Source organism: Myotis daubentonii, chromosome 8 (genome assembly GCF_963259705.1).
Source record: "Myotis daubentonii chromosome 8, mMyoDau2.1, whole genome shotgun sequence".
In the NCBI taxonomy this organism is placed as follows: Eukaryota; Metazoa; Chordata; class Mammalia; order Chiroptera; family Vespertilionidae; genus Myotis; species Myotis daubentonii.
In genome coordinates this window covers 66,068,721-66,095,020 of record NC_081847.1, presented here as the reverse complement: position 1 = coordinate 66,095,020, position 26,300 = coordinate 66,068,721, and the positions used below count along the sequence as shown (strand labels likewise).

General features: G+C 51.8%; 1 protein-coding gene and 1 long non-coding RNA gene across 6 annotated transcripts; one reads left to right on the top strand and one right to left on the bottom strand.

The window, feature by feature from the left end:
- Positions 1-1,228: 1,228 nt before the first annotated feature.
- On the bottom strand, positions 1,229-11,101 carry LOC132239818 (uncharacterized). Its single transcript, XR_009454162.1, has 2 exons — positions 10,936-11,101; positions 1,229-1,668 (listed from the first exon to the last, which is right to left on the bottom strand). It is a non-coding gene; the product is annotated as an uncharacterized LOC132239818 (long non-coding RNA).
- Positions 11,102-11,225: 124 nt separating this feature from the next.
- Positions 11,226-25,232, top strand: KLF15 (KLF transcription factor 15). Of its 5 annotated transcripts, none has more exons than XM_059706740.1 (4): positions 11,226-11,429; positions 13,824-13,983; positions 15,837-16,937; positions 23,975-25,232. In XM_059706740.1, exons 3-4 carry the CDS (start codon positions 15,862-15,864, stop codon positions 24,141-24,143), a joined length of 1,245 nt encoding a protein of 414 aa, XP_059562723.1. In that variant the 5' UTR covers positions 11,226-11,429; positions 13,824-13,983; positions 15,837-15,861; the 3' UTR covers positions 24,144-25,232. The 5 variants fall into 5 exon arrangements, with proteins under 5 accessions (XP_059562723.1, XP_059562719.1, XP_059562721.1 ...); XM_059706738.1 differs by lacking the exon at positions 11,226-11,429 and adding an exon at positions 12,797-13,018; XM_059706736.1 differs by lacking the exon at positions 13,824-13,983.
- Positions 25,233-26,300: the final 1,068 nt, after the last annotated feature.

Here is a 26,300-nt window from a genome sequence, read left to right as displayed (position 1 = left end):
CTCTTGTAGGCAGTGTAAGTACGGGCCATGTTTCTTATCCACTTAGCCACTCTGTCTTCTGATTGAAGCTTTTAATTTATTTATATTTAAAGTATTTATTGATAGGTATATAGTTATCAGCATGTTATTATTCATATTTTTAATTTCTTCTCCTCAGTCTCCTTCTTTAAGAAGTCCCTATATTATTCTGGTTATACTGGTTTGGTGATGGTGAACTCGTTTAGCATTCTTGCCTGGGACTTTAAGGTTCTTTTCCGTGCATGATGACATAGCAGTAGGGAAGGAATTGATTGGGAGGGAAAGTATGTTAGAGGTTTTCACTGCTGAAGAGAAATGTTTCTTTTTTGCTATCTCTGTTTTGAAGAGCACCGCCTCGTTTCTTTCTCTTCTTCCTGGCAAATAATTCCAGTAACAGATCTCCTCACTGTACAGGAGAGTTTTTCTCTCTCTGGATATGGCCTGGGTAAATGCTGTGTCTAGATGCTCAGGTGCACCTTCTCTACTTAGGCGGCCAGCATCCCCATCCACTCACTCATTCATTTATTTACTCCACACAAGTTTACGGAGTCCCTACTATATTTCAGGCGCTCTGCATGAAGGACAGTAATATGAGACTTGAGCCGTCTGGCCTGGAGGTGGGAGATAGGTTGGTATGAGACTATGTCCCCAAGAAAGTTAAGTATGAGGTGATTTCTGAAGGATGAATGGGGTTAATCAGGCCAAGGTCATTGCTGGAGGCAGGCAGAGAATGAATCAGGTAGGAGACACCCTGTATAAAGGTAGTCCCTGGAAACTAGCTTGGGGGTGTTCTGGGTCTTTTGGGAAAATCACTCTTCTAAATTCTCCAGTGACAAAATCCTTTACCTGTTTGGGGCAAGTTCCTGAGCCCATTTAATTTCTCTCAAGTGGACCCTGTTTGCTTTAAGTCTTTTAGAAATTCATCAATTTAACAATTGAGCACTTACTGTGTACTTGGTGCTGCAGGTAGAAGGGAACAAATGGATACAATCATTGCTTTGGTGGAGCTTACATTCTATTGGATGAGAAAAAAAGCAAATAAAATAAAATGTAAAATATATAATACATTAGCAGGAAATAAGCAAAAAAAGGGGGGGGAGTTAAACAGGACAGGGAAATAGGAAATAGAGTTTTAACATTTCTATTGGGGGTTTAAAGCAGGGCTCCCTGAGAAGGTAATGTCCACCGTGAAATAAAATGCGACTAGGTATTCCATCACCAAAACGATTTATTCAGGAAAAAGAAGGAATTGCAGTCTGGTACATGCAGACATGATGAGCCACATGTACAAAGAGGGAGGAAGTACTTTACAGAGGGGAAGAGGGAGTTTAGGGGCTGTTACAATCATAGAGCTCTTTTGTAAAGGCAGAGTTCTTCCCATAGGGCTCTCACAATGACATAGGTGTGATAGCTCTTCCCACAGCTCCTCCTGATTTCTGACCAGGTTAAGCTCTCGCTTATGATTTTCTCCTTTTTGATCAAAATCTTTCTCTGGAAGTAGTGCTGATCAACAGCCAGGTTTTCCGATTTTAGCAGCCGTTTGTCCCTCCACGTCCAGAAGGATTTCTGGGTGTCGTGTCTCACGTCGGAGGGACGGTGCAGGAATAGAAAACATCTCGTATTCAGGGATAATGTGCAACAGGTGAAGAGCTTAATAACAAGAAGAATACAACACAAAATTTAAAACAACATGATAAACAGCCTAAATGGTTATTCTAAATTAGGAGTTCAAACCTGTAGGTGGTGAAATGAAGGTCATTGTTGTCTTGGACAGATCAAAGTTCTTAACATCAGATACAGTAACAGAAAGTTTCCCCTTTCACATTAGCTTGGAAAATGTAAACAAGGATATTTCCCTTCTATGAAAGAGAGAGAAATAAAATAAAAAACAACAGTAAGGAAAAGATTTGCATAGACCTGGTATAGTCGTTTTGGGAAAGCTGTCTCCTTCAGAGACCATCTGCTTCAATTTTTGACAGCTTTAACTTCAGGTCACAAGTCTGTGCTCAGTTCCAATGAGGTTTTTGTCCTTCCTTCCTTCCTTCCTTCCTTCCTTCCTTCCTTCCTTCCTTCCTTCCTTCCTTCCTTCCTTCCTTCCTTCCTATTTTTGTTAATCCTCACTTGAGGATATTTTTCCCATTGCTTTTTAGAGAGAGTGGAAGAGAGGAATGGAGGGTGAGGGAGGGAGGGAAGGGGGAGAGAGAGAGACATTTATTGGTTGCCTCTCCCCTGCATGAACCTCAACCAGGGTCAAGATTGAACCTGCAACCCAGCCCTTGATCTGGAATCAAACCAGTGACCCTTCAGTATGTGAGCCGACTCTCCAATCACTGAGCCACATGACAAGGGAGGTGCCTTTTTTAAATGCAACACATGTATCCATGAGTTTACTCCCTGGAGTTTAGCAGCACAGGGAGTAGTCAGCAAAACTGGAGGGAATCCTATATAATAAAAGGCTAATATGAAAAATGACCGAATAGTGGAATGACCGGTTGCTATGATGTGCACTAACCACCAGGGGGCAGATGCTTAATGCAGGAGCTACCCCCTGGTGGTCAGTGTGCTCCCACAGGGGTCGCTCAGCCAGAAACCAGGCTCATGGCTGGCGACTGCAGCAGCGGTGGCGGGAGCCTCTTACCCAACTTAGGCTAAGCCATCAGTTGGACATCCCCTGAGGGGTCCCAGACTGCGAGAGGGCACAGGTCCGGTTGAGGGACTCCCCCCACCCCCTACTCACTAATTTCATGCGCTGGGCCTCTAGTTATTATTATATTTTGGTGTGTCTTCCACTCAAAAGAGGTGGATCTGAGATTTAGAAGGACCAATGGCAATGCTTTTGGCCATGGAATTTGAATAGTCTCTATGCATTTTGCCAATTGAATCTTAGTAATGCAGTTAGTGCCTTTAACTAAACCTGAGAATTGAGGGTCATAAGTGCCGTGAAAATGTTGTAACATTTGGTTACAACAGTTTTGACAGGTCTGGCCAAACATCACAGACTTGTCAAAACTGATCAGTAAAGTGGGTTCCTCCATTGCTGTGGAGTTCCAGAGGGGCTAACCGGACTTTAGCTTCAGTCCAGTGAGAGACATACAGGTCATTACTAAGACATATTAATTTCCTGAGACAGGGGAAGCTGTGTGAAATCTATTTGTCAAACCTTGAGTAGCCCATTAGGCAATTTGAAATGTCTGAGAGACATGCAAATAGACTTCCCTGGGTTGTACTTTGTTCAAGTGGGACAAGTGAGGTAGGTGCTTTTTATGGTCTTATGAACATTTCTCCACCAAAATTGATTCATGAATGCTATCATTTTGTCAGTGGTTTACTGCCTGTACAATAGTTAGGTATGGACACTTTAGTCTCAGGTAGGACTGGACTGTTATTTGGCCTTTCTCTGTTTGTCAAACCAACAATTGTTGGATTTCCAATCCTGCTTTTCTTTTTCTGAAGCCAACTGCTGGGCTGCTTGGACTAGTTTTTCTAAGTCGGGAGGGGAAAGTCCGGCTCTCGGGCCACTTAAGGCCCTCGAAATCATTTGGTCTGACCCTGCCAAGGCACTAGGGGTGAATTAATTAAATGTTATACAGGCTAATTTTTAAGTTGATAGTTTTGTATGGCCCGAGAACGATGCTATAAATATCCAAATGGGCCTTGGCAGTAAAAGGTTCCAAACCCCTGTCTAAGTTATCAGCTGGAAATATCCCCTTGGACCATGACAGAGGCTTGACTGCTGCTGGTTCCTTTAAGGGCAGCGTTCCTTGCAGGAATGCCATCACAGCGATGTTCTTTCTCTTCCAGAGAGTCAGGATTAGAATGCCCTGGGGTCTTAGGAATAGCTAAAGCAGCAGGTACAAGTATAGCATGCAGTCATTCTTGAATGTACAGGGCACTCCCTTTTATTTCCACTGGATGTAAGAAAGCCATGTTGTTTCCATAACATTCCAAAGTCATGAGCTATTGCGAAGGCATATCTACTGTCATTATAAGTGATGGTCGTTTTGTCCTTGGCTAAATACAAGCCCGACTGAGAGCATATAATTCAGCCTGCTGGGTTGAAGGAGTCCAAGGTAAAGATGCTGCCGTGATGACTTCAAAAGGGGTTACAACAGCATAACCAGCATAGTACCTTCTATGTCATGTTTAAAATATGAGCCACCGGTAACCAGCTTTACCCAGAGGAGTCTCCTGCAGATCATCACAAGGTCAGGAGGTGATCCATCCGTATGCAAGCATCATGAGGGGCTTTGTCAGTATCACAGGGGGAAAGAGTAGCTGGAATAAGGTTATTAAACATGAAAGAGTGATGTGAGGAGCACTTTACAGAAGGACTTTATAGAAAGCTAGGCAACTAACTGCAGACCCTGGTGTGGTGAGAATTCAGGAGGGCTTCTACTGCATGAGGTACAACGATGGTTAAAGGGGATCCTACAATTTCCTTTATGTCCTCAACCAAAAGGACAGTGGTAGTAATGGCTCTATGGCAAGGGCTGCATCCCCATGCCACAGGGTCCAGCTGCTGACTGGAATACCCTAAGGGCCTATGGTGGTCCTCATGTCTTTGGGTGAGTAACCGAAGGGCAACCCTTTATATATATCAGTGGTTTAATGCATGTACAATAGTTAGGTGTGGACACTTTACTCTCTCTCTCTCTCTCTCTCTCTCTCTCTCTCTCTCTCTCTCTCTCTCTCTTTCTCTCTCTCATATCTAACAATTGATATGCCCCAAAACAGGTGAGTTTATTAAACTCTCCTTTAAGACTTTAAAAGTTATGTTGTCCTGTTCTTCCCATATAATTGGGTCAGGACTATAATTCTTTAGTAAAACATTATAGAGGTTTTTCTTTGTTTTGTTTTTGTTTTTTGTTTTTATCAGAGAGAGATTTGGGACCCAATTTTGGCAATAGGCAATTAGCCCAACAAAGCCTTGGAGTTGACACTTAGTTTTAGGCCTTGGGAAACTCAGGACACCATGAAGCCTATCTGGACCCAGTTGCAGTCCTTGCTCCAATATCAGATGTCCCAAATACTAAACCTGAATTTACACAAACTGCAAGTTTTTTTTTTAGAGATTTTATGCCCCTTGAAAGCCAAAAGTTCTAACAGGTGGAGGCTGTCTCCTGTGAGGAGAACTTGGAGGAAGAGCGACGAAGCAAGGTGTCCACATATTGCAACAAAGTAGAACCATTAGGGAAAATTATATCATCCAAAACAACCTTCAGAACTTGTGAGAAATAAGAAGGGCTTTCAGTAAGGCCCCAGGGCATTACTGTCCAAGTGAACTGTTTCCTTCCCAAGTGAAGGCAAAAAGGTATCGGCCAGCTTCATCAACTGGAATGTTAAAGAATGCACTGCGCAAACCAGTTACAGCAAAGAAGTTGCTTCCTGTTGGATGGATGTGAGGGTTAGGAACAATAGGGTTTTGAGGGGTAACGACGTGGTTTATTGCTGGGAAACAAACCTTCACCTTCCTCCTTTTGCTTTCTCACAGGTAAAATGAGACTGTGACAGGGACTGAGTTAATCTATTATGGGCTTTATACCTTGAAGAGTCTTTTTATTCATGGTGTATGGATCAATTCTGGGAAGGGGTTTTGAAGAATCTATTTGAATATTGATAGGAGGTAGTGGTGCACTGTGGATCTTGCCAAAATCACTTGAATATTTTGTCCATAAGAGGATAGCAGTTTGACTCAGTAAAGATAATTGATTAGTGCTCCCAGATTCAGCTATAGCGTCACCAGAGATTGAACAAATAAAAGATGTTGAAAGATTATTTAGTTCACCTGAGTGGCTATTTTAACAGCTACCGTCAAATTCTAAAATTATTTCCTCCTTTTGGGAGAAAGAAACTCAGGGGTGATACTTCTCTAAGAAGTCTTGGCCTAATAAATGAATACGGCATAAGAACTAAGGAGAAGGAGTATCTTTCAAAGGGCCTAGGAAAAGAGGGATAGGGTCAGAGACAGAACCTGTTCAAGTGTATTTGAAACCCCTGCCACGGGAACTGTTTTAGTACTCCAAGGCAGAGGTGGGTGTCAGAACGACAGAGACAGATGCATTACCAATTTGAGGAAAAGCTTCTCCAAACTGATTAAGAGGCAGGGCTGGGGAAAGTCCCTGCTGTCCCATGGAGCCCCATCATTGGGGATTAAGAGACCTTGGGAAGGCTGGTGAGAAGGCTGAGGAAACCTGAAGTGCTGAAATTTGCCACCATCCCTTTCCCAGTGACAGCAGAAGCTAGGAAACTTTTGGTTTTATATAGGGACCTTCATATGCCAGGTCTAAAAATTAGACATCATGCCAATCTTACTTTTAGATAGCTCATATAGAGTGCGAGCAATCTGATTGCCCAAATTAACCAAATCTTGGGTGGACATGGTTTCCTACGTCATCCTGATCCTTTTAGCCAAAAGGGGAAGGTATTGGTTCAGCCTCTTAGTAAACAAAGACTTACCAAAGATTACTCAAGTGGAATCAACATCTGAAGGAAGACCAGAATTTTCCTTATAAATGACCTAAAGTCAATTATAATAGTCATGAACAGATTTGATAGACGTTTGTGAGCAAGTCTGAATCCTGCTCCAGCCAACAGATTTTTAAAAAGCTACTGTTATTGTTCAGTGAAGTTCTTAAGGAAGTCTGTGGCTTCTTTCCAAAAATCAGAGGTTTGTTTTTCTAAATCCCTCCCAGGATGTTCCCATTGGGCAATTCCCATCCAATATTGAGGTGGCCTTCACCAACTAGCATATGGATTAGCTGCTATACATCAGAAAACCCAGGATGATAGGCCTGAATAACTGTGTCAAACTCCTCAGCAAATCTGTGAGTACCCTGTTACCTTAGGGGATTCTTTAACCATGGCTGATAACTCAGCTTTAGTCGAGGGACATGAGGGATATTAGGATCCTCAGAGAGCTTACCTGTAAAGGTCAGGTACTGATATGTTTAGAGGAGGAGGAAGGGAGAGAAAGTTCAGAGGAAGATGGCACCAGAGGCAAGGCAAGGAAGCCAGATAGTGGAAAGCCAGATGGCTTCCGAGGTGAAGCATGAAAAAAATAAGGAGTTGAGGGAAGGGCAAGACAGCACTGGAAGTGAAGATCATGAGGCTTCAAAAACCATCCTTTCTCTCTTTAAAAGTTCAGTAGCCCCAGTTAATTCTAAAAGTTTACTTTGTAAAGAGGCAACTTCAGATTCTTGGTTGCATTTGGAAGCCTCAAAATACCACTGGAAATAGGCATTCCATTCATCTTAGCTAGTTTTAGTGATAATATCATCCAATAGGGTTTTAAGAAAAGTGAGTTTGGGAATTTCAAAGATTCCCTATGGTGCCCATTGATATTCTGAATTACTTTCGGTCAGATCTGCTTATTTAGTTAACTATGAAGAGTGACCATGGCTTTTAAACATGATTTCAACAGGCGTTTCTAGAGACGGAACAGTCTTGAAATATTTAGATAATGGAGATCCCATTTTTTCAGAGACTTTTCTCTAGCGCAAGGGCCTCAAACAGCCCGAATAGCTCCAGCAACCTGCAGGTTAGATACCGGCCAGTCTCACTGTGGAACACCCTTTGATCAGGGGGTTGGGGGGAGAGGTCAAGCCAAAGGTAAAAAGCCAGTTGTAGGAGAACAGCCTGATCTCAAGAGATCCAAGTCAAAGACTGATGAGACACAGCTTGTGTTGGGAGCAGTCTGGTTCCAGACAGAACCAGATCAGAGCCGAGCCTCAGTTTCTGGGGAAACAACCCCATTCCAGATGGAATCTGTCAGAAAGCAAGTGCAGTTCCGAGAAGCAGCCTGGTACTTCTGGGGAGTCGGGCCAAAGTGTCAACCGAGCTCACAAATGAACAAACAAACAAGCAAGGCCCTGTAACAACAACAACAAAAACCCTCTAAAGCGTTTCTGAACAAAGTCCAGAGAGCTTCAGAACACAAAATCAGACGCTGGGTTCCAGACCAAGCCCAAGCCTCCAGGCCAGAGAGCAGTGAGCCCCATGGCTCTGTGGGGAACCAGCTCCTGGCTGCTCACCTGCTCTGAAGCTGTCCCGGTTACTGCTCTGTAATCCCTATGGGCCCCCCGAAAAGGTTGACCATGAAACAAAAGTTGACTAGGTACTCTGTCACCAAAAGGATTTATTCAGGAAAAAGAGAAGATTGCAGTCTGGGACATGCAGACGTGATGAGCCAGACGTACAAAGATGGAGGAAGTACTTTGTGAGGGGGAACTGAGAGTTTAGGGAAGGGGGTGTTACAACCATAGAGCTCTGTTGTAAACGTGGAGTTCTTCCTGTAGGGCTCTCACAATGACAGAGGTGTGAGAGCTCTCCGCACAGCCCCTCCTGATTTCTGCCAGGTTAAGGTCGCTGTCATAAATTTTAACAGTTAATTTAACATTTAATAAAACCCCAAAGGAGGTGATAGAGCCACGTAATTTCTGGGGAAGAGATTATACAGGCAAGAGGAACAACAAGTGCGAAGACCCTGAGGTGGGGTTGTGCCCGGTATGTTTGAGAAATCACATGGTGGCCAGTGTGACTGAAGTGATGTGAGCAAAGGTCAGAGGTGCATTACGGCCAGATCCTGTAGGGCATTGCAGGCGAGAGCCACTGAAATGTTCCGAGTCAAGAAGGGACATGGCCCTAGCCGGTTTGGCTCAGTGGATGATAGAGCATTGGCCTGCAGACTCAAGGGTCCCAGGTTTGATTCCGGTCAAGGGCATGTACCTTGGTTGCAGGCACATCCCCAGTGGGGAGTGTGCGGGAGGCAGCTGATCGATGTTTCTCTCTCATCGATGTTTCTAACTCTTTATCCCTCTCCCTTCCTCTCTGTAAAAAATCAATAAAAATATATTTTAAAAAAAAAAGAAGAAGGGACATGGCCTGACTAAGGTTGCAGCAGGAGCATCTTGGCTGTTTTTCAGTCCCCCCCCCCCAGTTTTATTGAGATATAATTGACATACATCACTGTATAAGTTTAAGGTATATAATATAATGGTTTGACTTATGTATATTATGAAATGATTACCACAATAAGTTTAGTTGGCACCCATCATCTCATATAGATACAATAAAAAAATATTTTTTCCCTTGTAATAAAAACTCTTAGAATTGAACAATGCTCCCATATACCATACAGCAGTGTTAGCTGTAGTCATCCAGTTGCATATTACATCCCTAGTACTTATATATCTTATAACTGGAAGTGTGTGCCTTTTTTGTTGTTGTTGATCCTCGCCCGAAGATATTTTATTCCATTGACTTTTTTTAGAGAGAGAGTGGAAAGGAGGGAGGGAAGCAGAGGAGAGAGAGAGAGAGAGAGAGAGAGAGAGAGAGAGAAACACTGATGTGAGAGAGACACATTGAGCGGTTGCCTCCCACACGTGCCCCAAGCAGGTCAGGATCAAACCTGCAACCCAGGTATGTGCACTTGACCGGGAATTGAACCCCCAGCCCTTCATTGCCAGACAGGGCAGAAGTTTGTACCTTTTGACCAATTTCCTCTAACGCCCCTCCACCCCCCCCCCCCACTTCTTATCTATTCTTAGCCACAAGTCTTATCTATTTTTTCAATGAGTTTGTTTGTTACGGTTGTTTTAGATTCCACATATAAGGGGGATCATTCAGTATTTCTTTTTCTCTGATCCCCTGTTTCTGACCAGCCATGTGCCTAAGCCTCCTTGTGTGCTGCAGCTGCTATGGATGTGTCTTTGTTTCCAAGTTCTTCTGACATGTTGGGGTGGTTTTCACTCAGGGGACGGGGAACACTGGGCTGAAGTGTGTGAGGCGTGAAGGATGGATAGTATGCAGGGCAGATGGAGAAATGCCATGGATGTGCCAGGCTCCCACCTTCACAGAGACAAGTCAGTGGGTTACTGAACCCTCCAGACCGCTGTCTCTTCTTGTATAAAAACTGGTGAATTCTACCTGTTCTGCCATGCTGGTCAGGGCTGCCATAACGTTTCAGACAGTGCACAGCATCTCATCACCATCCTCATCCTCAACGTGAGTCTCCTCTAAACCTGGGCCAAGCCTGGGTTTGGCTCCTGGGTTTTACCAACAGGAGCTACTAGCACTGACAGGTGCACAGGGAGGGCTCCAGGGTCCGGGGGGCCAGCATGGGCATGAACTTAGGAGCCAAGGCCCACATCATTGCAGAGTCCCAGCAATGCGTTTCTGAGTCCCAGCTCTAGCAGTGTCCTCCCGGAGGAGCAGGGGACAGCTCCCCACCTCCCAGGCCCAGGCCGGAATGGGAAAGGATGTGAGCTCTCTGCCCACGTGTCCCGGGTTGTGGTTGTCTGGAAGATGCCTTCTCTGCCTCCCCCTCTCCTCTCCTTACCAGCTGTGTGACCCGGAGAGGGTCTGTTGGCCTCTCAGAGTCGTGTCTTCGTCTGTAAAAGGCTTGGCTGAGGACCCAACAGCAGTGTGGGTTAAAGGCAACCTCAGCTCATGCGTTTCTCTGGGGCAAATCACTGGGAGCCTCCCGCTTCCTATCCCGGGATGGAAGGCGAAAGCGTCCCGGGATGGCCGCGGACTACAGAAGACTGCGAAGCACTGCCCGGTGTTCAGGGAAGGGCCCAGAGCAGGGTGCCCCTGACTCCAGGCAGGGGTCAGCAGGCCTCCTCAGACTTCTGAGACCGCCCAGGCGGCAGCACAGCCCCCGCGCACCTTCCCGGGGCAACTGCGATTCGTCCGCGGAAAGACCTTACCGTAATTCTCCAACGACACGTTCCCCCAGGCAAGCGCCCTGCTTTACCCGGCGCTCAGCCGCAAGACACAGCGGCCCGGCCAGGGCTGCAGGTGGGAGTGGGCTGTCCCGGACAGGGCTGTGCCCCCCGGGTCTCCCCCGGCGCCCACCCCCCGCGCCTACAGCACTTCCGTGCGATCTCAGGGTTTCGCAGGTCCCGAGGCCCGTCTCACCTGCCCACCTGGGAACCCAGCTTTAGCAGCTGTCCCCCGCGGACTCTGCGAGTCCACGGCCGGGGCCGGGCGCCAGGGGCCGGGCAGCTGGCTGGGGAGCGCGCCGAGCCGGTGGCTCTGCAACGAGGAGCGCGCGCGGGCGGTGCTCAGCCCCTGGCAGCCCGGGTGGGGCTGGAGGCGGGGGGCGGGGCCGGAGGCGGGGGGCGGGGCCGGAGCGGGCGCGTGACGCGCGGCGCCGGCCAATGGGGCGCGCGCCCGAGGCCGAGCCTCCTGCGAGCCTTCGCTGCGCCCGCGGCGTCACGTGAGCCGCGGGGAGTGAGCGCCCAGCGAGCCGCGGCGGCCGCAGCGACTCGCGGGCCGGCGGGCGAGTGAGCGAGAGCGGCTCGGCCCGCGGCCGCCGTGGGACCAGGAGGCAGCCCGCTGCCCTCAGCCCAGCCCGCTGGGCCTCAGGACCGCCGGGGCCTGGCCGCCGGCCGGGCGCGAGCCAAATTCAGGTGGGAGAGGCGCGGCGAGGCCGGACGGCCGCGGGAACGCGGCCCGGGGCGCTCCGGGGGCTGGCGGGGACCCGGGGGCTGCGGTGGCCCTGGACCCCTTCGGGGCGAGTGGCCCGGCGCCCGCGCCTTTGTCCCAGGCTCCGCGAGAGCGTCCGAGGAAATGTCCGGGGAGCGGCAGCTCCTCCGCGCGGGCCGTGCGGGTCGGACCAGCCGGTGGGAGAGGGAACCCTGTTGCCGCGGGCACTTTCCCGGCGCCGGTCCGCACCGCCGCCTCGGCGCCGGGCCGCTCGCCTCTGCTCGCGCCAGGCCGGCCTGCCCTTCCATATGGCGGGCACCCGGCGGGGCCTGGCGAGCGGACCCGGGAGGCGGACGTACCGGCCCGCCCGGCCGGGAGGCGGGGGACGGAGGGCCTGGATGGAGGGGTTACTGCCGGTCAGCGGCCGCGGCCTGCTCGGGAGGGGGCGCGGGCCGCGGTGAGGCGCTCGGCGGGCCGCACTCCGGACCTCCGCGAGGGGCCGGCGGGCTCCCAGCCCTTCCTTTCCCACGCACGTTCACACACACACACACACACACACACACACACACACACGCACACGCGCGCGGACACACTCCCGTATGCCACACCGGCCGCCGCTCCGCGCCCGCACACGCACGGTCACACGGCACGCACCGCTCACAGGCGCTCACTCCCACTCCCCCAGCCTCCTGGCTGTGGGACTGAACGTTAGCCGGCGATGGTGGCCGCGGACCGGCGGGGGCGGGGGCGGAGAGGAGGCCCTCCCCACCCTCCCTGGCCGTCCGGTTCCCTCTTTGCTCCCCACCGTGGTTCCCTATGGAACCCCTCCTGACCCGTGCCGCTCCCCCCCCCCCCCCCGCCCCACTCCCGGGCAAAGAGGGGCTTTCTCGCCCAATCCCAGCAATGGGGGGATGACAACATGACCGACTGTCTGAACCCCTCAGACCATGACCCCCCTCTAAGGACGGGTGGCTTGTGGGGCTCTCCGGCCCCCCTACAGGTGCGAGGACGCCCAGGCGGGCTCGGGGACTTGTGGGCCTGCGGGCTGAGCGGGTAGCCCAGACTCTTATTTTGAAGGGCGACCTCGTCTGCCACCCCCTTGATTTGCACGCTGACCCAATGGCAAGCCCTTGGCCGGCGCTGGGCTTGTTATCAATTACATGTTGTTCCTGCTGCCGCTGTGTCCCCGGGAGGATAAACAGCAGGCCTGGCGCGCCGAAGGGGGTAGGGGGGGCAGGGGGGGGTGAGGGGCGGAGTCCGGTGGACTGCTGGGGCCGGTGCCCGGAACAGTGCGTCCCCTCCCCGTGCGAAGCCTGTGCCCCTGGCCGTGCCACGTGCTGCTGTGTTTTAGGGGCCTGAGCCGGCGCAGCCTGGCGTGCCCTTTTTCAGATGCCCTCTCCTCGGCAGTTCCAGAGCCCCTTCCAGGCTCCGAGTGCCTCGGCGGCCAGCCCAGGCCGCTCGGCCCTGCATTGCTGCACGGCTGCTTGACCCTGGGATTCTACCACCGGTCTCCTTCTACCCTCCTGGCCCGCCCCCCTTCCTTCCCGGCTCCCTTTCAGCAGCAGCCTTTCAGGTACTCAGTCAGCAAAGCTTGCCAGGCCCTGTTTTACACTGGAATACAGAGGTGGACTGAATGAACAGGCAGAACAGCTTCTATTCTGGTGGGGAGGTGGACAGAAAATAAAGGACACAGACACATAACTAAGATCCTTTCTGGCCTTGGCAACTGCTAGGAAGACTATAACGTGGGATGATGTACTAGAAAATGGTTAGGGGAGGCCCCCACCCGAGTGGCTTCTTAGCTGAGATTGAAATAAGTTACTCCTATCTGGGGTACTGGGGAAAGAGGGGTTCTCAGACAGGGCGCAGCCAGAATAGTGGCCCGAGGGCCATGAAGTTGATGGGCTTGGTGCACAGCTAGTGTGGAGCAGGTGGTGAGATATGGGCGAGTGCTGGGAGAGGCTGGGTCACGTTTCCTTGGGAAACTCTTGGAGGTTTCCTCCCACCCTATCCTACTGTACTTACTTATTTCTCTCTTTTTATATAATTTTATCTGTGACTATCTCAGTTTATATCTAGAAAAGGAAGGCCTCCTTGAATAAGAATCACAGTACCATCATGACACTTAAAAATATCAAGAGTAATTCCTTGATATTATGGAATATTCAGTTGGTGGTTACAATTTAGAGGAGAGCTTAAGTGGGCAGGAACATGGTCTGATCTGCTTCCCACCAGTCGTGGCCTCTTCCCGGGTTCCAGGAAGGCTGGAGTCCCCCATATTCCTTAACATCACAGCAGAGGGACAGAAAGACCATATGTTTCCCCATTTGGAGGCTAATCTTAATGGCTGGTACTACCATCCCCTGTGTTGATGCCAGCCCTATAGTAAGTGCTCAGCATATGGCAGATAGCTCATTGGACTCTTAAAGCAAGAGAACTAGGCACTGTTGGCAGCATCCCCACCCAGTAGACCAAGACAGGCACAGAGACGTTGTGCCACCTGCCCAAGATCATCCGCCCAGCTGACATATTGCACAGGTAGGATCATAGCCCCCTGTTCAGAGGGTGGGGGGTGACAGGGGTTAGGGAGGTATAGGGCCAAGTGTGAGTTCTGCCCAGCCTCACTGCCCTTTATATTATCTGGCATTTCTATTCCTTAAGGCACCTGATTTGGTGAATAGTGTGTATTTTAAAATACCCAATTTTAAGTCCTTAGCTGAGTATTTTGACCAAAAACCAAATGTCCTGGTGAAACTTCCCAGAAGTACAGACTTGCCAAGGGCCTCCACCTTGCCTTGTTTCCTGGAGCTCTGAAGCTTCCCAGATCAGTTTGGAACCGAGGTCAAAGGTCCTGAGGTTATTGGGAGGTTATGAAACATGGGGAAACTGAGATCTGGGGAGAGCCAGGACTTGCCCAAGGTCACAGTTGGTGATGACCAGCCTTGGGAGCTCTCTGCCCAGGGCTGGGCCATTTGACTGTTGGGCAGTGCTGGGTGATAGGCCCAGTTGTGGTCCTGGAGACAGAGCATGGGGGTGGGTGCAGAGGTGATGTCAGGCAGCAGAGAATCTCTGGCTTTAGGTGCAGAATATCCCCAACCTCAATAAACATCCACTCATGATCACTGTGGGGACAAAGGTCCACAGAGGTGGCCCCATCACAGCCTGACACTGTTGACTCTCCTTGGACACCAGACCTAGCAAGGCCTTTAGAGGACACAGCTTTCCCCTCTCCTCTCTGTTGACATTCTCTGAGCTCCTCCTGGGCACCAGCTGCCACACTGGGAACTGGGGACACGGCGGACACCCTACAGCCCAGCCTGCTGTCATGGAGAGCATGGTCTAGTTGGGAGACAGGATTTGGCTGGGTCTTCCCGAGGTTGTGAGTGCTCCATGGGTGCAGGCCAAGGGGGTCTTCTCTACAGGCCTACTAGGTGGTTGTGAAGTCACATGAGGTAAGATCTGGGTCCACCTCTGCTCCTGTGAGTTCTCCCAGTGGGCAGGGCCTTGTCCTCCCAGGGACAGAACCTCAGTAAAATGTCTGTGTTTTTTTTTCAGGCCTGTCCCTCCTCTCTCCTTTCACAGAGGAGGCAGCCAAGCTCAGAGGGGTTTGAGAGCTCTGGAGGGTGGTGAGCTGCCCGCTCAGATGGGGAAACAGGGCCTGTGAGGGCAGGCACAATGGGTCTTTAATTTTTTGCCACAAACCAGACTTGCCTAATTAAAATATAGACTGTCCAGTTAAATTTTAATTTCAGATATAGTAATTTTTTAATATAAGCAAGTCCCATCTAATATTTGGGACATACATTACAAATTAAAAGTTGTTCATTTTTTAAACTCTGAAATTCAAATTTAACTGGGCAGCCTGTATTTTTATTTGCTCAATCCGGCAACCCTACCCAAGCCCCAACAACACAAGGGTCAAAGGGCAAATGGCCATTCTTCCCCACTCTAGTGAGTCAACAGGAATGAAGCTGAGGTCAGATGTCCTCAGAAATACAGCAACTCTGAATAACTGGACAGGGCTCCTGACCTTGGTTGGCTGTTCCAAGGTGCAGAGAGCCTCCTCACATACCTTTCTTGCTCACACACAGTCACAATCATTCACAGACATAGGTGTGTCCCTTTCCAGAATTATTTTTGAAAATCTGTTTGAAAGCAAAAGTGCCCCAGGTTGTGCAATGGGTTTGGGAGAGCACTCTTGCAAACAGGTGGTGCAATTTCAGAAAACATCTTGCAGAGAATTATCCTGGGGTATGGATGGAGGCAGGATCCAGGCATTTGGCAATGGGACACTGGGCAGGTGGGGGGAGGGGAGAGTAGGGGGGCACAGGCCCACGAGATGGCAGGTAAGTGTGCTGTCCTGATCGGCCCTCTGTTGTTCCTCTCCACAGCCAGCAGTGGCACGGCCAGGCCAGCATGGTGGACCACTTGCTTCCAGTGGACGAGAATTTCTCGTCGCCGAAGTGCCGGGTTGGTTATCTGGGAGACAGGCTGGTAAGTGGGCAGGCATACCACATGCTGCCCTCGCCCCTCTCCGAAGACGACAGTGACGCCTCCAGCCTCTGCTCCTGCGCCAGCCCCGACTCGCAAGCCCTCTGCTCCTGCTACACCAGTGGCCCGGGCGCTGAGGGCCAGGACAACATCTTGGACTTCCTGCTCTCCCAGGCCACGCTGGGCAGTGGTGGCAGCGGCAGCATCGGGGCCAGCAGTGGTCCTGTGACCTGGGAGGCCTGGCGGAGGGCACCGGCACCTGTGAAGGGGGAGCATTTCTGCTTCCCGGAGTTTCCTGTCGGTGACCCCGATGATGTTCCAAGGCCCTTCCAGCCCACTCTGGAGGAGATTGAAGAGTTTCTGGAGGAGAACATGGAGCTGGGGCTCAAGGAGGCCCCAGAGAGCAACAACAAGGACGTGGAGGCCTGTAGTCAGCTCTCAGCTGGGCCACACAGGAGCCACCTCCATCCTGGGTCTGGTGGGAGAGAGCGCTGTGCTCCCCAGCCAGGTGGTGCCAATGCGGGTGACACTCAGGGCCCAGGTGGGGGGCCTGCACCCGATGGCCCCATCCCCTTGCTGCTGCAGATTCAACCTGTGCAGGTAAAGCAGGAATCAGGCACAGAGCCCTCCTCCCCTGGGCAGGCCCCGGAGAGTGTCAAGGTAGCCCAGCTCCTGGTCAACATCCAGGGGCAGACCTTTGCACTCCTGCCCCAGGTGGTGCCCTCCTCGAACTTGAACATGCCCTCCAAGTTCGTGCGCATTGCCCCTGTGCCCATTGCTGCCAAGCCTATTGGGTCAGGACCCCTGGGGCCTGGCCCCACCGGCCTCCTCATGGGCCAGAAGTTCCCCAAGAACCCGGCGGCAGAACTCATCAAAATGCACAAATGTACTTTCCCCGGATGCAGCAAGATGTACACCAAAAGCAGCCACCTCAAAGCCCACCTACGGCGGCACACAGGCGAGAAGCCCTTTGCCTGCACCTGGCCAGGCTGTGGCTGGAGGTCAGTATGAGGGGTGACAGGCTGGGTGGTGAGTGCTGCCCCCTTTCTCTGTTCTTTTGGGTGTGCCGCCAAGGCTGATTTCTTCTACATTAGTTAAGACTGATTAGGAAGGGGAGAGGGGTGGACGGGGCAGTGCCAGAGCTAGCAACAGCTGCTCAGAGGTTTGCTTGTCCCCCCTGATCACTAAAACCAGAAAAAAATTGGTCTCCTGGTAAGGCTTGCTGGGGCTTGTGCTGAAAGTGAGGGGGCTGAGCCAGGGCAGAAGGGCTCTCAGCATAACAGGGACGGTTGAGAATGATGGGGCCTGGGCTGTGTGCCAGATGGGGCTTTGACCAGGTGTGCACTGTTCCCTCTGCCTTGCAGCACCCCAAAGGGTAAGTACCACCCTTACTCCCATCTTACTGCTTACTGCAAACTGAGGCTCAGACTGGCTAAGTAACTTGCCCAAGGTCACACAGCTTTGTAAATGGGATTTGAACCCAAGTGGTCATATCAGAGCAGTCACATCCTGAAAATGCTATTTCCCAACCAAAGGGACCAGTTTCCCTTACAAAAGTCCCTGGGCACATGGGTTGGGCCAGGCCCTTGCTCCCATGGGAGACCTAGAGGTGGTAGAGAAGCTGCAAAAGCCAACCACAAGGTAGGACCTAGCTGGGTATGCTGACCGAAAGGTGGAAGGCTCTACTTTTGTGTAGCATGGCGGGGAAACCAATTCTCAAAGGACAGGGCTCTTTTCAGGGTTACCCAGCCCTCAGGCAGCATAGCTCGATGGGACCCCAGTGGATCTCCCTTCCCTGGGCCCCAGGTGCTGGGCCCACCTTCTTTGGGAGAGCATGTCCACCTTTTCCTGAAAAGCAGGCAGCCAGCCAGGAGCTCAGCCAGGAGCTCAGATGCTTAGGGGTGCCACAGCTGGGCTTCCCTCAGTTTAGGATGCCCACACTGCTGGAATCTCTGGCCTGCCTGGGAGGGTGGCTTGTTCTATTGGCACATTCCTGGGCTTTTCTGATGTGGCTGTTGCTACATGTGTGAGTGTGTGTGAGAGCGATGTGGCATGTCCCATCTGCGTGCAGAACTGGATCTTGCAAGCGGCTGTGTAACTGTGTGCATGTGTGTATGCATCTTGCTTTTTTCATGTGTGCCTCTGCTGCATGACCATGCATGTACCTAGTCTATGAGTGTGCATCCATGTTGGTGTGGCTCACAGGGAGCAGTTTGCAGCTTTTGTTTTTTGACCAGACTTGTCTGAGAACTCCTGAGAGTTGGTCTCAGGGTGGGAGATGCCACTCCTGGGGTCCTGGCTGGCCCAGGACAGGAGCTGTGACTGGAATGGTTGATGTGATGCTGGCAGCCCCTTGCCATGGGAGTGCAGAGGTGACCAAGGAGGGGACTTGTCCCAAAAAGCACCTTGGGTTATGGAGGCCCTTCCTGAGTGCAGGCTCCCTCCACCCCAAGGCCCGAAGGTGCCAAGCAGCAGACCCGCAGGGCTTCTTTCTGGGAGAGCCTGTGCTCCAGCCCCACGTGTTGGGTGTCAGTGCTGGTGCCGCATGCCTTTGAGCCTCGTGCCGCACTCTGCCAGGTAGGCCCTGGGGTAACAGGCGCACTTGCAGAGCAGCTGGTGAGGCCTGATGTGGTGGCATGTGTGTAATGTTGGGTGGTTAAGCTTGGGTCAGGGAGGAGACCATAGACATAGGGCTTTAGAGGCAGGTATTCCACTGCAGAGGGAAAGGTATTGAGATGCCTGGTGGCATGGTTTAAAGCCTCCAACTCGCTGTGTGCCCTCACAGTGGTCCCCCTTCCCAAGCCTGCTTACTGCCTCTCCTTACCAGGGCCAGGGGTGCTCAGCAGCACCCCTTTCTCATCGGTGGTATTGTCACTCTTAATCCAAGATCAGAGTCTGAGAAGAGAAGGTTCTCTGCTTGACCTTCATGTGGACTTATAGAGACTCCTCTTGGATGCATTCTTTTCTTGGTGGGGTGCAGGGCTGGAGAGAGGTTGGGCATTTGGCTTGGCAGAGCACCAGTCTGACTTTTATGAGGGGCTCATCTTTCTGGGCGCTGTCCTCTGTTGAATGCTGGCAAGTGGCCCTTCCATTTGGGATAGGACTGGGTGGGACCATAGAGAGGAAAGGTATGGTCCTTGGTCAAGGCTGCCCAATTGGTCCACTCCCACAGGAGGAGAGGACCTGTCTTCTAGGCTGTCTCAGAAAGCAGACAGGAACTGCAGCCCAAAGTGCATCTTAGGGAGGCAGATCTCAGCCCCCGACACAGTGGCGTTATGAGGTAGTGAGTTCCCTATGGCAGGAGGTATACAAACAAGAGTGGGATTTATGGAGGGAATTCAGCTCTGCCACTGTTTAAGCCTTGGCATTGTTCCTCTTGCTCAGGATTCACTCGACAGGGAAAGGCATAGTGGGTATGTGGCATGATGAGGTCCCTGTGGAGTCGACCCTGGAGCCATCCCTGCCTCCAGCCACTCCTAGGGCTTCAAAGGGCATCCCTAGCTTCTCCCAAGCTCTTCTAGAGTAGGGTCTGGTCTTGGTGGGGGTCATACATGGCAGAGGCCCTGGGAGCCTGGCACGCTGCCTCTCAGGAGGGCTGTTTCTCTGAGAATTTGAGACTCGAGTTGGCCTTCAGGGATCCTGACACCCTGGGGATGTATACAAGACATGCATGTCCCTTAAATGTGGCCATAGCCTTCATCTGAGTGTCAGAGGTGAAGGGAGCCCTTGTAGCAGTTGGACAGGAGGACAGACCCAGCTTTGTGGCAGCTTGGTCTGGACAGGGAAGGAGAAGTAATGATGATGATGATAAGGTATCATGTTTATTGAGCAGTTACACTCTGCTAGGTACTATTCTAAGGTTCTCAGAGCTGGAATCCCCTCCATGAGTTATACTTGCTTGCATCCCTCCTGCCGTGGGGGACTCATTACCTCATGAGGCTATTCTGGCCTTTATGTGTACTTTGGTTCACTTAAGCACCATCCAAACTTCTCGTTCTGGCCCACAGGCCCACATAATCTGTTTGCCGACCTCACCTTTGTAGGCCACGCTCCCACTTGGACCTCAGCCCTCTCCGTGCCCTCTGTTTCCAACGCTTCTTCCCCAGTGGCAACTGTAGATGGTCTTATAATGGTCTCCGCTTTGTTTTGCACAGGTCACAGGCAGTAACTCACTGAGTCCTTACAATAGCCTTGGAACATTTAGACATCAATATGCATTTTACAGAGGGGGAAATGGAGGCCCAGAAAGCCTGCAGGGACAGAGCTAGTGAGTATGGGTCTGGGTGCACCCCCAAGCAGTGCCTCAGCCCCCACCCTGACCTGCAAGCAGTATGGCAGGCATGCCACTCCCACCTGGAGACACCTGCAGTCATGGGCTGGCTTTCCCCTCATCTTTCTCTGCACCTGGGATTATAATGGTTGGGTGTCCTCTCTCCCCCACAAGGCCATCAGCTTTTTCAGGTGGTACACCATGGGTGAGGGAAAAGAGCAGCAATGATAACATTGCATTCAGCACTGCTCTGAATGCACCAAACGCAGTAACTCATGTAATGTTCCAACAAGCCTGTGAGGTATGCCTCAGTATGTTGTCCCATTTTATAGAGAAGGAAATGAGGCACAGAGCATGTTAGTAAGTTCTCCATGGTCCCACAACTGGTAAGTGGCAGAGCCAGGAGTTCACCCTGGGCTGTCTGCCCTCAACCCCCTACCCCCAGACTGAGGACCTCTCTCCAGCCCCCTCTGCAACCCTCTAGTCCGGTGTGGCCTGCTAGAGTGTTGAGAGGACTTTCACCTGCAGCTGGTCTTTGGAGTGGCACCCCTACACTCTTGCTTGCCTCCCCACATGGGGAGCTCCCCACTCCCAAGGCTGCCTCTCTTCTTGCTGGGCCTGGTGAGCAGATTCCTCTTCCTCCTACCAGGCCCGTTCTGGCCCTGGCACTGTGTCCTGTGCCCCACCCTGTGCACCTTTGTGTGATGAACAGTATCCCTCCTGGCACTCCTCTCCCCCATTGTCACGTGCCCAGGTTACCAACCCCCGCTTCCTTCTGCTTTTGGTCCTGAACCCAGTGTTCCCTGTCCCTTCCCCTCTTGTGACATGGTTCTGGCACCCTTGACAGGGTTAAAATCAGACTTTCCCTATTCCAAGCTAACCATCTGGGAAGTGGCTGCTTGCCTGCCTTCCTAGAAGTTTCCTTGCTTCACTCTCAGACACAGGCCTTCTTTGTTCCCTGCAGTGGAACGTCCTGTTCCAGAATGGCCAAGCAGTTCTGTCCAGAAAGAATCCCTTCCTGCTGCAGCTAATATGAATATTAATAACTTTCACCATCCCTGTGTGGCAGGTACTGTTGTCATCCCCAGAAGACACAGAGGCCCAGAGAAGGGGATTTGCAGGCCTGAGGCCACAGAGCCAAGAGGTGGCAGGGACAGGATTCAAGCCCAGTGGTCTATCTCTTTTGGCCTATGTCACTGCTTCCCCTACTCAATGAGGCATTCTCCAACCCCATCCCTGCAGTCAGCTCGGCCTCCAAGTGTGGCTGGGCAGGTTGTGCACTGCACAACTCTGGGGGGTGCCATTCCCATTGGGATCTTTGAGACTTGACTATAATCATGGCTTTCTGGCTGATGGAAGGGGTGCCTTTGCACAAAGGTGTTGTGTGTGCCAATGGTAGTGCTGACATTATAAGCTGCTCAGGAAAGTCACCTGGACCTCTGTGCTTCCCTGTCCTGCACCCCGGTAACACAATTCACAGTAACCACTTACACACTCAAGGACCGTACCAGAGGCCAGGCCCTGTGCTAAGCTCCTTGCTGATAAGAGTTCACAATTGTTGGGTGATTGCACTGCTGTCAAGCACTGCTGTAAACACTTGTCGCCTTTTATAGTCCTCTGAGGCAGATCTATCACATACCTGGCTTCAGGTGGGGAAACAGCCTCAGAGAGCTTGCCAACTTGCCCAGGTTGTTGGTCAGTATGTGCCTACAAAGGCTGCCTCTCCCTCTGTGTGGTCCCCGGTCTCTCCAGTGCTGCTCTTTGGGACAATGTGAGTAGGGTGTGAGGCAGTGATCTTCTGAGGGCTCAGTTCCCAGGGACAGTACCTCTCAAATCGCAGGACCCTATGGCAGTAGGGAGGGGGCTTGCAGATGGGAACAGCTTCTTCTCAGACCTGGCTTTCCCTTGGTGCCCCCATGATGGCAGGGACCCTGTGGTCTTGTGTCACTGCCTTTGGCCTCTGAAAAAAGTTCCGGAAGGTGGACAAGAATCCCAAGATTTTCATTAGAGAAATGAAAAAACAGGCCCAGGATGGTTCTTAAGTTTGCTCAGGACCACATAGGGCTCCCAGTCGGGTGGGGACCTGAGCAGATCCTGCTGTTCCACTGCTGTAGGAACCCCCCTGCAAGCCTCTTGTTCTCTTTGAGCTCTTACAGTGTGACATTGTCAATCCCATGGGGCTGATCCTGGCTCCCTGGAAGGTGCAGGCACTCCCAGTGCCTGGTGTCTGGGAAGGCTCTAGCACTGTCGATGGCATTTTCTGTAGCTTTCTGCTGCCCCCTGCCTTGGGCACGCCCACCTGCTCAGAAGCTGTATGTCTAACTCCAGCTGGGGGCACGTGGCCCTGGTCCAGGAGCTCAGGTCCAGGCTCTGACTGCCAGAGCCCATTGATGCTGCTTCCTCCCTGGCACAGGGCTCCAGTGGCACATACCTTCTAGCCAGGCTCTGTGGGTGTAGCCAGGTCCTCTGTGGCCACCAGGGTGGCAGGATATAGCAGGGAGCTGTTTCAAGACCTTTGCTTGGGCCTCGGCTGCTCTGTCTTACCTGTGACCCTGGATCAGGCCCTCATCACTCTGAGCCTCAGTTTCCTCATCTGAAAAATGGGCCAGTTGATCTTCCTTAATTCTGAAAACATGCTGAGAGTATTTCTCTGTATTCACCACAATTGGTGCTCTGGGATGGGGGTGGAAGAAACCTGGTTGTGCTCTAGGGGCAGGGCACCAGGGACAGCCAAGCCAAGCTGAGGTGTTTATCTTCCCTGCCTCTGGGCCCAGCTTCCCATCTGTGCTCAGGCCCTCCTGTTGCCCACCTGAGCATTCCCCAAGACTTGTCCTGCTGGGTCCTCCTGCTCCTTGGCAGGCTGTAGGATCAGGCCTCCACCCACAGGTCACGCCAGAGTGGGCCATCACCCCCTACCCATTGGCTGGGTTGGGGACAGCTTTCCAGGGGCACCACCTAATCTGCCTCTTGCTGTGTGGCCCCAGGTCCAGGAACGGGGCTCCTGAGTGTGTGCATCTGTGCATATATGTGTTCACATAGGTATACATTGCATTGTGTGTGCGCATGTGCATACATGTGTGCACAGGTGTGGAGTGGGTGGCATGTATATATGTATGAGTGTGCTCACATGTGTGCAGTGTACCCAGGCCCACAACATGCACATATGTGTGGCATGTGTGTATAGACATGGGTGTGCATGCGTGCACATGTGTATGTGTGTGAGTGGATTCGTGCATGCATATGGGTGCATGGATGCACTAGGACTTGAGAGGACTGTTCCTATGACAGCCCCATCCTCCTGTGGGTGCCTGCTCTGGGTGCCTGCTGTGTCCACACTTTCATGTAAATGTACTGACTGGGCACCTACCATGCACCAGGTAGACGTGTCTTTCCTCATGGAGCTGATGGTCTAGTGCCGTGGTCGGCAAACCGTGGCTCGCGAGCCACATGCGGCTCTTTGGCCCGTTGAGTGTGGCTCTTCCACAAAATACCACGTGCGGGTGCGCACGTACAGTGCGACTAAAACTTAGTAGCCCATGCGCAGAAGTCGGTATTTTGTGAAAGAGCTGGTATTTTGGTGAAAATTACGAGCCGGTATTTTCACCATAAATTTAGAAGCACTTGGGTAGCTGAAGTATCCTGAGCTGCCCAGCTGTTGGAGTCCTGGGGATCCACTGCTGGCCTGGGTGTATGTGTTTGGGGGGATGAGGGGGGGGGGTAGGGGCAGGGGGGGCCAGCCTGGCCTCGCTGATTCCTGTGTCCCTGTAGGTTCTCCCGTTCGGATGAACTGTCAAGGCACCGGCGTTCGCACTCAGGCGTGAAGCCCTACCAGTGCCCTGTGTGTGAGAAGAAGTTCGCGCGGAGTGACCACCTGTCCAAGCACATCAAGGTGCATCGCTTCCCCCGGAGCAGTCGCTCCGTTCGTGCTGCCAACTGACCCCCCCCACCTCCACCCACCCACACAACCATTACCGCTACCACCTGTTCACCCCATCCCACCAGCCCCATCAGATGGTCCAGATCACCCATATATTTTGTAGCAATAATTTATTTGCCTCCTTCAGAGAGATGTGACAATGTTGCCAACCCAGCAGCCTGGGTTGATATGGGAAGAGGGGGGCTGGCCTGGGAGGCAGGAACCCAGAGCCCCCCCCACCTGCTGCCTTTCCTGGGGAGACCCTGCCCCTGACCCAGGAGGCCGGCCTTTGTGCCTTTGCACCTTCGTGCCTTCCTGCGCCGCTGACACAGGCCTCTGCTGCAGTGTCTGGGGGCCTGGCCCTTCTCCCACTGGGCTCCCTGCTTGGGCCAGGGCCAGCACTTTATTGCCCGGGAAGATGAAATGTGCAGTTTTGAAATGTCAGTTCCCACAGGGAGCCTCACTGGGGAAAAGGAAGTAGGCCAAAAGTCCTGGGCTGCACTGTGGTGTGCAGGTGGTTTTGTCCAAATGCTTTGCTCAGCCTGAATACCAGAAGGTATGGGCAAGGCTGTTAGGGGAGCAGGACCTGGCCTCCTGGTGGCTGCAGGATTGGGGTGAAAAGTCCCTCCTCTGGGGGCTGACAGTGCATGTGCTTCAGTTAAATGTGCAGGGCAGGCAGACAGATGCAGGCTAGCCCCGGAGCATCTGTACCCAGTGTGGCTCATCCCCTCGCCCTGTTTCCCGACACCAGCCTCCAGAGTCACCTTTTGGGAGGAGAGGGGAACAGGCTGTGTAGCAAGTAGAAGAATCAGATAAAGCCCCCAGTCCCTATTTAGAAATGCATTCCTCATTTTGTCTAGAAATTAATATCAAATGAACTAGCTTGTTTTGATAGGTTTATTTCACATCCTATGAATGTATGTAAATAAACTGTACATAGGTACATCTACATAAAATATCTTTTAATAACATCAGCATTTGTGTAAATTTGAAATTTTAAAAATCTATAAAGCTGGTGTATATATGTTACAATTATGTATATTTTCTTTGGTTCTTCATAAAAATATATTTACTTTGCCAATAAAAAGAAAAAAGAACTCAATAACTTAATGATATTAATACACTGTTTTCCTCTGCTCTGCCAGGAAATGGGGTAATCTGGGGGCTGAGTCTCAGGGGACCTTGAGGTTTATACCTGGAAGGATACAAAGGCATCTTTGGGGTTAAGCCCCTGGCCTAGCCATGCAGGTTCCCACACAGCCCCACCTGCAGGCTGGCTGTTAGGTTTTGCTTGTTCCAATATCCCAGAAGGCCAGGCGTGCGCTCTCCTCTTCTCTACACAACCCCAAATCCAACCCTTATCCCAGCATCACTTATGGGAAGCCACTGCAGGCCAGGCCAGGCCCACGAGGGTCACTACTCCTCTGATTTACTGTTGGAGGCCCTTGCTCGGCACTTGACACTTTCTGTGCAGTCCATCAGGTATTTATTGTGCACCCACTGTATGTTTTGTGCAGATGTAGGGGCAGATCATGCCCCCTCCTGAACTCCTGGAGGAAATGGCATATTCCCGCCTGCTTGCGTGGTAGTAAATGGATTAGGACTTCAACCACCACCTTCACCCTCCCCAGCTGCTCAGAACTCTGGGGAGACAAAGCCTCCTGAACTCCCCAGATGCTTGAGGCTCTCTGAGCACTTTCACAGTTGGGATTTGGACCCATCCACACATCCTGGCAGGCTGGGAACAGGGCGGGACCAGAGGAAGGAGAAGCCATGAGCTAGCCAGGTGGGCAGGGAAGGTGGCCACAGTTCTATTGTGTGAATTAGTAGGTGAGGACCTTCCAGAGGTGATTGTCTACCCAGGAACCTGATATAAGTAAGGCCAGTGTTTCTCAGTGACAGCCTCAGAGACTGGCCCTGGTCCTGTGGAAAGGACTTGGCCTATGACATCTGTCCTTTGCCCCTGACCAAATATACCTTCTATGGCCAAACATGCTTGGGTAAGTGAGGCATTAGCATAGCCTTTCTTCATCCATAAACAAACAACATAGCCCAGATAAAAGGACACCAGAGGTCAGGACAGTCACTGTGGAGGAGCCTGTGAGCACATGTATCCATGGTGCTGGGCACTGACCCAGAACCCCACTCCGCTCATCTCTGTGGATGTCCCCACAGCTC

What these genes read in the sequence shown, in the direction of transcription:
- KLF15 (XM_059706735.1), top strand. An exon ending in TGGCCAGGCTGTGGCTGGAG is followed by an intron (nt 16,938 to 23,974) that starts GTCAGTATGAGG and finishes GTGTCCCTGTAG; the next exon opens with GTTCTCCCGTTCGGATGAAC.